Genomic DNA, 12,283 nt, shown 5'->3' with positions numbered 1-12,283 from the left:
GTTTGGAATCTGGCCTGACAGTCTCTCATTCTGAGTATATATCGTTTATGCTAACGCAGATGTGAATCTGTTTTACCTTGCCAGAAATCTCTCCCTGCTCCATCTGGGGGCATCTGGATTCAGTATCGGCAACTTCCTTTTTTTCACTTGAGGATGTTCTTCTTTTTTTGGCCTTCAGTGTCAAATGAGAAAAATCTCTTTCCCTGTTGGTTTTGCTTTTCCCATTTAACATCTTCTTTCTGGCTGGCTGCACTTTCACGATTACTCTTGTCTTTCCTCAATTCTTCCTTGAAATTTATTTCTCGGGTACCTTTATATCCCATTATTTTTTCAGTGTTCTCCTCCTGCTGTTCATTGTTCTCTGTAAACGTGCCTGTCCTGACCTGCTGCTTTTAAATTATTTCTTGACAAAATGATTGCGACATCAGCTGGGCAAAGTGAATAAAAGATGACAAATCTAAAGTTAATTCATCACCTTTTGGGCTGAAAAAGGATTTGAACCCAGGTTTCCCCAGTCCTTATCTGGTTTTTTTCACCAACACATTGGCTGTTTGGCCAATGACTTTTCTTGCTAAGATTGTTGCTTTAAGCCAGTGTTTCTCTACCTTAGCAATTTTAAGATGGGTGGACTTCAGCTCCCAGAATTCCCTGGCCAGGATGCTGCGAGTTGAAACCCACATATCTTCAAGCATGCTGGCTGGGGAATTCTGGGAGTTGAAGTCCACCCATCTTAAAGGTGCTGGGTGGGGAATTCTGGCCGTTGAAGTCCATCCATCTTCAAGCATGCCGGCTGGGGAATTCTGTGAGTTGAAGCCCACAAATCTTCAAGTTGTCAGGATCAAGAAACACTGCTTTAAACCAAAGTGACTGATGTCTAAGAGCAGGGTGGACAACCAGAAACCCCAGGACACCCTCTGACCTAATTCAAGAATCCCTTTTGCAAAAGATCAGTTCAAATCTCTGGCAAGAGCCACTGCATGGATTAGAGGAGGGAGTCTGTTGAAAAAAGAAAGAAAAAAAGGAGTGTTGGAATCAGAGAATGGATGGGAACTTTTGGGATTTCCCCCCCCTTTCATTTGCTTTAGTCCCATCCACAATTGGCAGACATCCTCCAACAGATTTTTCTCTGCGAGACTGCAATCCTCAACTGAAAAAAAGGGGGGGCAGCCTCTGATTTACAGGTATGTAGGTTCTTCCTGATGAAGACCCTAGGCTGGTTAAGAAATATTTGAAGTTCCTTTTGAAAATTTGCTTGGCTGTTTCACCCAGAGGTGCTGCCTGTCCCTCTCCCTTTTGATGAATCTTTCAGCAAAGATTTGAGATGATCCCTTTTTGTGGGTACACCACATGTGTGATTTGGGGGGTGTTAATCTCATCACCCTCATTTTCGCAGCCAAAGCACTGATTGATTAAGTCGGGGGTCCCCAAGCTCTTCAGCTTATCAGCCCCTTCATGAAATTTCAGATTGTTCATCGACCCCCACACATTGATCAAATGAAAATAATTTAATAAATACGACTTTAACTAATAGTACAATGGATGATGATGATGATGATGATGATAATAATAATAATAATATAGTCCGATTGACCCTTGGGGGTCAATATTGACCACTTTGGGGATCCCTGGATGAATGGGAAAGCTGTCTAGTGCAAAGCCCATTTCAAACCAGTGCTTTTCACAATAAAAGCTGCACAAGGATGTTTTCTCATTCATATTGGCTGCTTGCCTGATAAACGTAATCTCTCTCTGCTGCTTAATTTGCTAGCTTCCTAGGTTCAGGGAATATTTTCATGTGGAGCAGTTGGAGTTAACTCAACCGATGAAGAGAACTGTTGTGCCTTCCCTCCCATAATTGCCTGTCTCACCTGTCTGCTGACTTGTTTGACCTGAAAAATCAGTCGAGGTCACGCGGGCGTGTGTTGTGTGCCAGTTAAGCACTAGGGAAGTGGCAACAGTGTGTGTATCATTTGCCAAAATGGCCCCAACTCATTCATATTAATAGCCACATGATAATGGACTTTTTTGCAAGATCTCCTTTTTAATCGTTATTAAAACATTGAAACCTGCACTTGGTGCCAAAATCACCTTTAGATTTAAAGAATACAGATCCCAAGGATTTGCTTTGGCATGCAGGGAGAGGAGTAATTTTATTATGCTGTGTCAACAAATTTCCCAGAAATTTACAGTAAGCCTTGCAGTAGTCTAACTTCTGCCCACTTTTTTGCTATGTTGTTGGGTGGACTGGTCTCAGAAAAGGAATCCAGTTTCAGGATTTTTGTAAAAATTGTTTCATTTGGTCCTCGAATTGTTCCCTACCTCAAGGCAGTGTACCTCAAACTCCCACCTCTGGTTTTCCCCACAACCACAGTCCTGCGAGGTGGGTTTTTGCTGGGGGACAGGGACTGGCCCAAAGCCCTCCAGCTGGCTTCTGTGCCTTGAGCAGCTGTTCTCCCAATTTCCCTAGTCCAGCACCTGAATCATTACATCCAACAGGCTCTCTTTAGATCCATGCCTGGCTAGGGAGTTCTGGGAGTTGAAGTCCATACATCTTAAAGTGGCCAAGGTTGAGAAACAGTGCTCTAGATGCTAACTTCTGCTGTTCCTTGCCAAAGCTACTTTATGTCAGTTGGGACTGCTGGGTTTTGTAGTCCACCACATCTGGAGGGCACTGGCTTGCCTGGCCGTCCTGCATGCCCTGCTTTGAAGACTTCTGGTGGTGGGCACTTACTGCTTATGGTGACCTTCTCCAACCAAAGCAGATGTTTTCATTAGGCTTAATTCTCTCTTGGTCTTGCATTTCTGCCCTAAACCCTAGAATAGAAGGACCTGCTTTTGCATCTATGCATCTGTCTCTTCCTCCTCCTCCTGCTTCCTCCTCCTCCTCCCTCTCCCCTTAGGGCCTTAAGGGCAGCCAAGCCTCCCAGCTCAGGCAATTAAAATGACATGTTCTTGGCTGCCTCCCCTTCTCCAGCTGAGCTCTGTGCCAGGCGCAGGCAGGTGGGGACATAATTATAGGTCGATCTGCCTGCACCTTCTCATGTCAGGCCCCAAGCCATCCCTGGTTAGATTCCACCACCTGTTCCCTTGATCCGCTTTGAGAGCAGACTCAGGTGGTGAGCGCCAAGGTGGGACCAAAGGCGCTACTGAGGGACAAGAGGACTTCAAGGATTTCGGAAGTCTGACTTTAAGTAAGTTCAGACTTCTTTAAAAATAAAATCTTGGGACCCATATACCCCCCCCTAAACAAGCAACTTGGTAAACCAGGGTTGTAAAAGCAAAAGGGGGCCTGGAGTGGGGTCTTACAAGATGCTGTGGCTGTTTGGTTCCTTAGCAGGACAATTTCTTAAGAGATACAGATACTCTGCAGCGTTTCATGTAGCACACTACGTGGATGAGGCTACAGTTTGGTTGGAGAATTTGGGGTTAGAGTGTTGTGGGAATTTAGCTGTTACCTTAACGTGTTGTGGGAACCAGGTTATCAGGTCATTAAGCTAGGTCATGATTTATTCTTTGGGGCTTTCTGGTTTGGGGCTGATGGTTTTAACCAGGGCATCTTGGTTTCTGTACTGTTAATGGTAGTTTCAATCTTTGTTTGCCGCCCAGAGTCACTGGCGGCTATAAATCATTCCAATAAATAAATAAAAATGCCCTAGTGAGGGTAATTCCTGCCCTAATCGCATTAGGCTGGACTACTGCAATTTGCTCCACATGGGCTGCCTTTAAAGGCTACATTTGGTATCCTGTGCTACAGCGAGACTCCTGATGGATCAGCCTCATCAAGGGCGAAGACCTCCTACTTGGAAGTTGCTGGATCGGTTGCCAGAGCACTGCTTATCATCTTGAAAGCCCATTACAGGATATAGATAGTCCTCGCTTAATGGCCACAATTGGGATCAGAATTTTAATTGCCAGGTGAAGTGGTCGTTAAGTGAATCTGACCCAGTTTTAGGACCTTTTTTGGTGGCAGTCATTAGGCAAATCACCACAGGTGTTAAGTAAGCCATGTGGTTGTTAAGTGAGTCATATGGTTCCCCATTGATTTTGCTTGCCAGAAGCTGGCTGGAAAGGTTGAAAATGGCGATCATATGACCACGGGATGCTGCGATGATCATAGATGTGAACTGGTTGCCAAGTGCCCAAATTGTGATCACGTGACCACAGGGACACAGCGACAGTCGTAAGTGTGAAGACCAGTCGTAAGTCGGTTTATCCAGCACCGTCTTAAGTCTGAACCATCACTAAATGAATGGTTGTTAAGCGAGGACTACATCAGACAGCATCTTGCCAGCATTGAACCTGCTCCTCTGTTCCAGTCATTCTGCTCATAATCCTTCCCCCTCCCTGAGAGAAGCATGTGGGTGGATGGATTAAGTAGCAGGCCTTCTCTCTGGTAGCCCCCATTCTCTGAAACCCTCCTGCAAGAGGCTACCAAAAAGGCTGGTTCCCACAACACCCTTGAACCATAAATGACCCAACCCTCTTTTAAATGATTGTGTGTGAATGGGGCCCAAAGTGATACAGGCCAAGGAGAACTTCCGCCAAGTGCTGGGCATCCTGTTTCTTTTATTGGAAGTTGGCATCCCTTTGTTTCAGTGACCCCTTCCTTAGCCCAACCTTCACCTTTCGCTCATCTTTGCTTCCACCTTCCTTGTGCTCATGGGTGGAGGGAGAGAGCACCTTTCCTGTTTCTTCACTCTTGTTTGTAATGAATGCAGGACCCTTGATTTCTTTTCCCTTTCTTTTTTCACTTTTCACTCAAGGCAAGAAGAGGCATTGATCTGCCTCTTGTGCACTTGGTAGGGTAGCTGAATGCTCCCCCCCAAAAAAAGGCTTTTGGGGGGGCTCTATTGACTTTAAATCATCTTTTTTGCAGATATAGGTGTATATTACAAACTGAATCTTGACAGATGCTTATCTTGACTGGGGTCTTGGGGTCTCTTCGGAGGGCCTTCCATTTTGTTTTAAGGCAGTTGTTTAAGTGAAGCGTGAAAGAGTTTGGGGTTGTTTTTCAAGGCTTCTGGTATGTCCCTTCACTGAACATTGGGGAGAAAAAGCTCTGAAACATATTGATTCTTAGAAGTAGAGATGTCATGAGTAAGGATGGCGAGCAGGGGGGTCCCTTCCAGACTGTTAAGCGCATGCGTAGCACTGAGGAATTGGTGAGCCATTCCAAGAGGCACAGATTGGGACCGCCTTAACCTGCGGGGTTTATATGGCTGGGTTTTCCCACATTTGTTCAGTTTGTTAGGATTACTGTTATGTATTAGCAATAAAACATTAGAGACCAGTTTCCTGTCTCAGAGTGTTTCCTGGGAGTCAGGACAAGAAATCAATTTATGCAGTAAATGTGACTGAACAGGGACTTTTTTCTTGAATTCGGTGACTATGGGGCTACGTGGAGGGGTAATTTTAATGTGATTTGATTAACCATGACGTGTGTGTGGAGGGGTGTATTTGCTTTTATTACTTGAATACAAAAAGCCAGACAATAATTAAACAAGATAAAAATTAATAATTAATAGTTAACAAAATTAATAATCAAACAATGCAAAAATTAAACAGTACAATAATAAAGTCATAAAGAAAAAAAAAAACTAAAAAACCCACAAAAAATCATACAAGGCATATTGTCATGAGCACTGATGGTGAGCAGGAGGGGGCCCCTATCCAGGGGGGAAAACGCGTGCGCAGTTTAGAGAGTTTGAGCAGCCATTCAAAGAGACCCAGAACAGACCCGCCTTGACTTTTGGGGTTTATCTGTCTGGGTTTTTCCCACGCTTCTTCAGTTTGTTAGGATTTTCTGTCTTATGTAGCAGTAATAAACACTAGAGACCTATTCCTCGTCTCAGTGTGGTTCCTGACTGTTAGGACACATATATTCACAGGTTGTTGTTGTTGTTAGTTGCCGTCGAGTCGTTTACGACTCATGATGACCCTACCTATGACAGAACGGAATGCTGTTCTGTCTTGCCCATACGCCTGTTTGCATCCATTGTTGCGGTGATTGTATCAATCCATCACATTGAAGGTCCTCCTCTTTTCTGCTGGCCCTCGACCTTACCAAACACGATGTCTTTTTCTACCACCCGTCTGTCAGTTTGTCATACTGTGGTGGCTTGCATGTTGCTGTGATGCTGGCAGCCACCAGTAGCTCTTCTACCAGAAGGGTCACCCATGGTGGGCAGGTTTCAGCAGAGCGTCCAGACAAAGAACAGACTAGGGAGCAAGGCCTGGCAATCTACTCCCGAAAACGTGCCAGTGAAAACCCTATGGATATTCATAGGTACATAGACATATATCAAAATTCTGCATGAGCCTTTCAGCGAAAGGTAACTGCATTTCATCCTCATTGTTGTTGTTTATTCGTTTAGTCGCTTCCGACTCTTCGTGACCTCATGGACCAGCCCACGCCAGAGCTTCCTGTTGGTCAACACCCCCAGCTCCCCCAGGGACGCGTCCGTCACCTCTAGAATATCATCCATCCATCTTGCCCTTGGTTGGCCCCTCTTCCTTTTGCCTTCCACTCTCCCTAGCATCAGCATCTTCTCCAGGGTGTCCTGTCTTCTCATTATGTGGCCAAAGTATTGCCGTTTTAGTAGAGCAGTTTTGCCTTTAATATCATTCCTTCAAGTGAGCAGTCTGGCTTTATTTCCTGGAGGATGGACTGGTTGGATCTTCTTGCAGTCCAAGGCACTCTCAGAATTTTCCTCCAACACCACAGTTCAAAAGCATCGATCTTCCTTCGCTCAGCCTTCCTTATGGTCCAGCTCTCACAGCCATATGTTACTACGGGGAACACCATTGCTTTAACTATGCGGGCCTTTGTTGTCAGTGTGATGTCTCTGCTCTTAACTATTTTATCGAGATTTGTCATTGCTCTTCTCCCAAGGATTAAGCGTCTTCTGATTTCCTGACTGCAGTCAGCATCTGCAGTAATCTTTGCACCTAGGAATACAAAGTCTTTCACTGCTTCTACATTTTCTCCCTCTATTTGCCAGTTATCCATCAAGCTGGTTGCCATAATCTTGGTTTTTTTGAGGTTTAGCTGCAAGCCAGCTTTTGCACTTTCTTCTTTCACCTTCATCATAAGGCTCCTCAGTTCCTCTTCACTTTCAGCCATCAAAGTGGTATCATCTGCATATCTGAGATTGTTAATGTTTCTTCCAGAGATTTTAACTCCAGCCTTGGATTCCTCAAGCCCAGCTTGTCGCATGATGTGTTCTGCATACAAGTTGAATAGGTAGGGTGAGAGGATACAGCCCTGCCGTACTCCTTTCCCAACCTTAAACCAGTCCGTTGCTCCGTGGTCTGTTCTTACTGTTGCTACTTGGTCATTATACAGATTCTTCAGGAGGCACACAAGATGACTTGGTATCCCCATACCACTAAGAACTTGCCACAATTTGTTATGGTCCACACAGTCAAAGGCTTTAGAATAGTCAATAAAACAGAGATGTTTTTCTGAAACTCTCTGTCCTTTTCCATTATCCAGCGGATATTGGCAATTTGGTCCCTAGTTCCTCTGCCTTTTCTAAACCCAGCTTGTACATCTGGCAATTCTCGCTCCATGAACTGCTGAAGTCTACCTTGCAGGATCTTGAGCATTACCTTACTGGCATGTGAAATGAGTGCCACTGTTCGATAGTTTGAACATTCTTTAGTGTTTCCCTTTTTTGGTATGGGGATATAAGTTGATTTTTTCCAATCTGATGGCCATTCTTGTGTTTTCCAAATTTGCTGGCATATAGCATGCATTACCTTGACAGCATCATCTTGCAAGATTTTGAACAGTTCAGCTGGGATGCCGTTGTCTCCTGCTGCCTTGTTATTAGCAATGCTTCTTAAGGCCCATTCAACCGCACTCTTCAGGATGTCTGGCTCTAGCTCACTGACCACACCGTCAGAGCTATCCCCGATATTGTTATCCTTCCTATACAGGTCTTCTGTATATTCTTGCCACCTTTTCTTGATCTCTTCTTCTTCTGTTAGGTCTTTGCCATCTTTGTTTTGGATCATACCCATTTTTGCCTGGAATTTACCTCCAATGTTTCTAATTTTCTGGAAGAGGTCTCTTGTCCTTCCTATTCTATTGTCTTCTTCCACTTCCGTGCATTGCTTGTTTAAAAATAATTCCTTATCTCTTCTGGCTAACCTCTGGAATTTTGCATTTAATTGGGCATATCTCCCCCTATCACTGTTGCCTTTTGCTTTCCTTCTTTCTTGGGCTACTTCTAGTGTCTCAGCAGACAGCCATTTTGCCTTCTTGGTTTTCTCTTTCTTTGGGATGTATTTTGTTGCCGTCTCCTGAACAATGTTGCGAACTTCTGTCCAGAGTTCTTCCGGGACCCTATCTACTAAGTCCAGTCCCTTAAATCTATTCTTCACCTCCACTGCATATTCCTTAGGAATATTAGTGAGCTCATATCTAGCTGATCTGTGGGTCTTCCATAATCTCTTTAGTCTGATCCTAAATTGTGCAAGAAGAAGTTGGTGATCTGAACTACAGTCAGCTCCAGGTCTTGTTTTTACCGACTGTATAGATGTCCACCACCTTTGGCTGCAAAGGATGTAGTCAATCTGATTTCGGTGTTGTCCATCTGGTGAAGTCCATGTATAAAGCCGTCTCTTAGGTTGTTGGAAGAGAGTGTTTGTTATGCAGAGTGAATTGTCTTGGCAAAGTTCTATCAGCCTATGTCCTGCTTCATTTTGTTCTCCCAGGCCATACTTACCTGTAATTCCAGGTGTCATTTGACTGCCCACCTTAGCATTCCAGTCTCCCGTGATGAAAATAACATCTCTTTTAGGCATGTTGTCCAGTAGGTGCTGCAGATCCTCATAGAACTGCTCTACTTCAGCTTCTTCAGCATCTGTGGTTGGGGCGTATATTTGGATCACTGTGATGTTAGATGGCTTGCCCTGAATTCGAATTGAGATCATTCTGTCGTTTTTTGGGTTGTATCCAAGCACTGCTTTAGCCACTTTACTATTAATTATGAAGGCTACTCCATTTCTTCTGTGGTCCTCTTGTCCGCAGTAGTAGATCTGGTGGTCATTTGATGTGAAGTGGCCCATTCCAGTCCATTTCAGTTCACTGACGCCCAAAATGTCTCTCTTTAATCTTGACATCTCAGCAATAACCACCTCCAATTTGCCCTGGCTCATAGATCTTACATTCCAGGTTCCAATGGCGTGTTGATCCTTAGAACATCGGATTCGCCATTCACCACCAGCACCGTCGGCCGCTAGCCGTCCTTCCGGCTTTGAGCTAGCTGCGGCATCACGTCTGGGGCTAGTTGAGCTCATCCTCTGTTCCTCCCCAGTAGCATTTTGACCATCTTCCGACCTGGGGGTCTCATCTTCCGATGGTATACCGACATATCTCTGGTTGTACTGATCCATTTAGTTTTCACGGCAAGAATACTGGGGTGGGTTGCCATTACCTTCCCCAGGGATCGCACTTAGTCTGACCTGTCATGACCTTCCCGTCTTGGGTGGCCCTTCACGGTTTAGCTCATGGCATCATTGAGGTGCTCAAGCTCCAGCACCACGACAAGGTAACGATCCTTTGCTGAAGTAAGTGTGGACTACCTGTCACTAAACAAATGGTTCTTAAGTGTGGACTACCTGCATGCATTGGTGGTAGGGAGGGACAACTTAAATCATTTAACTCATTTAACTCTGCTGGTTAGCGCGGAGCACGCTGCCAAATTGGGTGTTGATGGAAGAGTAAATCTGGCGTGATGAAGAAGAAGAGCTGGCCGTTTCCTATTTGAGAGAGAAAGCCGGATGAAACGCTCCTTCCTACTAGATTTCATTCTGCGGGGGGCGGTTCTTTTCCCAGCAAATGTCATTCAGACCTCCAGTTCCCTACTTGAAATGGGCCAGACTAGGCAAATCTAGCGGGGTGGATCTTGAAAGGAATTGAATGAACGCTTTCCCAAAGTTCACTCTTGAAATACAGCTTGGAAGAAGAATAACAGTATTTTTTGCTTAGATAGTAAGCCTGTGTCTGTTTTCATCCAGGCGACCTGTGGAGTTACGATTTCTACAGTGGGGAGTTCGTTGTCTCTCCGGAGCCGGACACAAGTGTACACACGCTAGATCCTCAGAAGCATAAATACATAATTTTGGGCAGTGATGGGCTGTGGAACATGATCCCACCGCAAGAAGCTATTTCCATGTGCCAGGACCATGAAGAGAAAAAGTATTTTATGGTGAGCTGTCAGGATTTCGTTTTTTTCTCTGCTTCTTTTCAAACCTGGTATTTTGTCCCTCTCTTTTTCATGGATGAGAATCAACAAGTTTCAGTCCTTATCACTAAGGAAAAAACGAACAGGGGAACTTAATAAGGCTTGATTCATTTTGGATCAGCGGTCGTTTGTCAGCTGCCCATGAATATGTTGCAAGCAGTTTCTCTCAGTGCAGCTCATTAAATGGTAAAATGGAAGGGACCTTAGAGGTCATCTAGCCCAGCCCCCCCTCCAATGCAGGAATCTGCTACTAGACAAGAGTAAACTTCTCTCAGCCTGTCTCTCTCGGGTTGCTTGGTTCTGCAGTTACTGTCTTTCCTGACTTCTGGCCATCCTGGCTATGGTTGATCGCATTTCCGGTTCAAAATATTTTTACCCTTGCACTAAAGTGCGACTTGTGACCTCCTGCTGGCTTCCCCATTGAGTTTGCTTGTGGGAAGCAGGCAGGGAAGGTCGCAAATTGTGATCATGTGACCGCGGGGACACTGCATCCGTCGGATAGGCGGGCCGGTCGCCAAGTGCCTGGATTGGGATCAGGTGACCGCGGGGGCGCTGTGACAGCCAGAACTTTGAGGACCAGTCGTAAGTCCCACTCGTTCAGCGCTGTCGTAACTTTGAACTGTCGTTGCATGAGTGGTTCTTAAGTGAGGACTACCTGTATTCTCACCCCAAAGCAGACATGCCTGCTCACGGATGCCTCCCACCTCCATCAGGGCAGCTCATCCTGCCACGGTGTGCCAACTCAGACCTTTTCTGGCTTTAAATGGCAGCGTGGGGATTGTAACCGGGGTTTGTGGGCCAGATGCGCCTACCGCAGTCTTTAGGGATAGTGATTTCCCTGTTTCTTCTTCTCTTCCTCGTGTTTGGCCCCAAAGGGAGAACATCAACAGTCCCTGGCCAAAATGCTGGTGAACCGAGCGCTGGGCCGGTGGAGGCAACGCATGCTCCGTGCAGATAACACCAGCGCCATCGTAATCAGCATATATTCGGGCCGGGGACGCCGCAGCTGCTGCCCACAAAGCGAGGAGGAGCTGTGCTTCAACTTGGCCGAGGGACCTTTCTACAGCAGCCCCGAAGTATGGACGATAACCCCTTCGCGCTGCTCTACTCCCCCAGTGAAGGTAAACGCTTGTTTATTTGTTTACTTCAATTTCGGTAGCCGCCCATCTCAGACAAGTGACTCTGGGCGGCAAACAATCACAAAATCAGTCAAAAACAAATACAAGCATAATATATATACACATACATACAGCAGCACGGGATGGAAACTTTGGAACGGTCGGGCGGATGGCGCAAGACCGAACAGCATTCCGTTCGGTTATACGCAGGGCCGCCGTGAGTCCTAAACGACTCGATGGCAACTAACAGCAACAACATACGTACGCATGTACTACATATAGCAGCTGAGAAAAATTGCAACCCTAAAATACCAAAACAGCCAGGAAACATGTTTTTTTTAAAGCTGCAAAGGTTGAGAGCTTCTAAGACACACTTTCTCAACCAGGGTCCCGTGGCACCGTGGGGTTCCGCGAGAGGTCCCTAGGGGTTCCCTGGGAGATCATGATTTATTTTAAAAATTATTTCCAATCTGGGCAACTTCACATGAAAGAGGCAAGTTTCATTCTTTATTTTCAGTTTAAGAACCCTGTTAATGCATATATGCAGGCCTACCCATGAAGCGAATATACTAATTTTGCAACTTGTGCCCGGTGTTTGAGCCTGAACGTGCAGGGGTTCCCCGAGGCCTGAGAAATATTTCAAGGGTTTCTCCAGGGTCAAAAGGTTGAGAAAGGCTGTTCTAAGATGATGTTAAAAATGGGCATTTTCCAACAGGCTTTATGGTTTTAAGAGGGTTTGAAAGAAAAGTTTCTTTAACTTAACATGCAACTATACTAAAAGTACTGTTAAAAAACAGTCAGCTGGTGAAGACCAACCATTACCGAGGCTCACCACTACTGTCAGACCGCCAGGCATGATGATGCAGCCAAGTCTGTATCTTTTCGTCTGATCATGATCTTTCTAGCCCTCAC

The 12,283-nt window shown here is 45.4% G+C and overlaps 1 protein-coding gene across 2 annotated transcripts in view; it reads left to right on the top strand.

Moving 5' to 3' along the window:
* PPM1D (protein phosphatase, Mg2+/Mn2+ dependent 1D) overlaps nt 1–12,283 on the top strand; it is a 44,797-nt gene that overhangs the window by 20,141 nt on the left and 12,373 nt on the right. For both annotated transcript variants that reach the window (XM_063296689.1, XM_063296680.1), the window contains exons 4-5: nt 10,027–10,217; nt 11,129–11,374. In XM_063296689.1, coding sequence (XP_063152759.1) covers nt 10,027–10,217; nt 11,129–11,374 — 437 coding nt within the window. The remainder of the gene's footprint in view (nt 1–10,026; nt 10,218–11,128; nt 11,375–12,283) is intronic.

This window comes from Candoia aspera, chromosome 1 (assembly GCF_035149785.1).
Source record: "Candoia aspera isolate rCanAsp1 chromosome 1, rCanAsp1.hap2, whole genome shotgun sequence".
In the NCBI taxonomy this organism is placed as follows: domain Eukaryota; kingdom Metazoa; phylum Chordata; class Lepidosauria; order Squamata; family Boidae; genus Candoia; species Candoia aspera.
The sequence above is the reverse complement of the archived record's forward strand: the minus strand, read 5'-3'. Positions and strand labels throughout refer to the sequence as shown.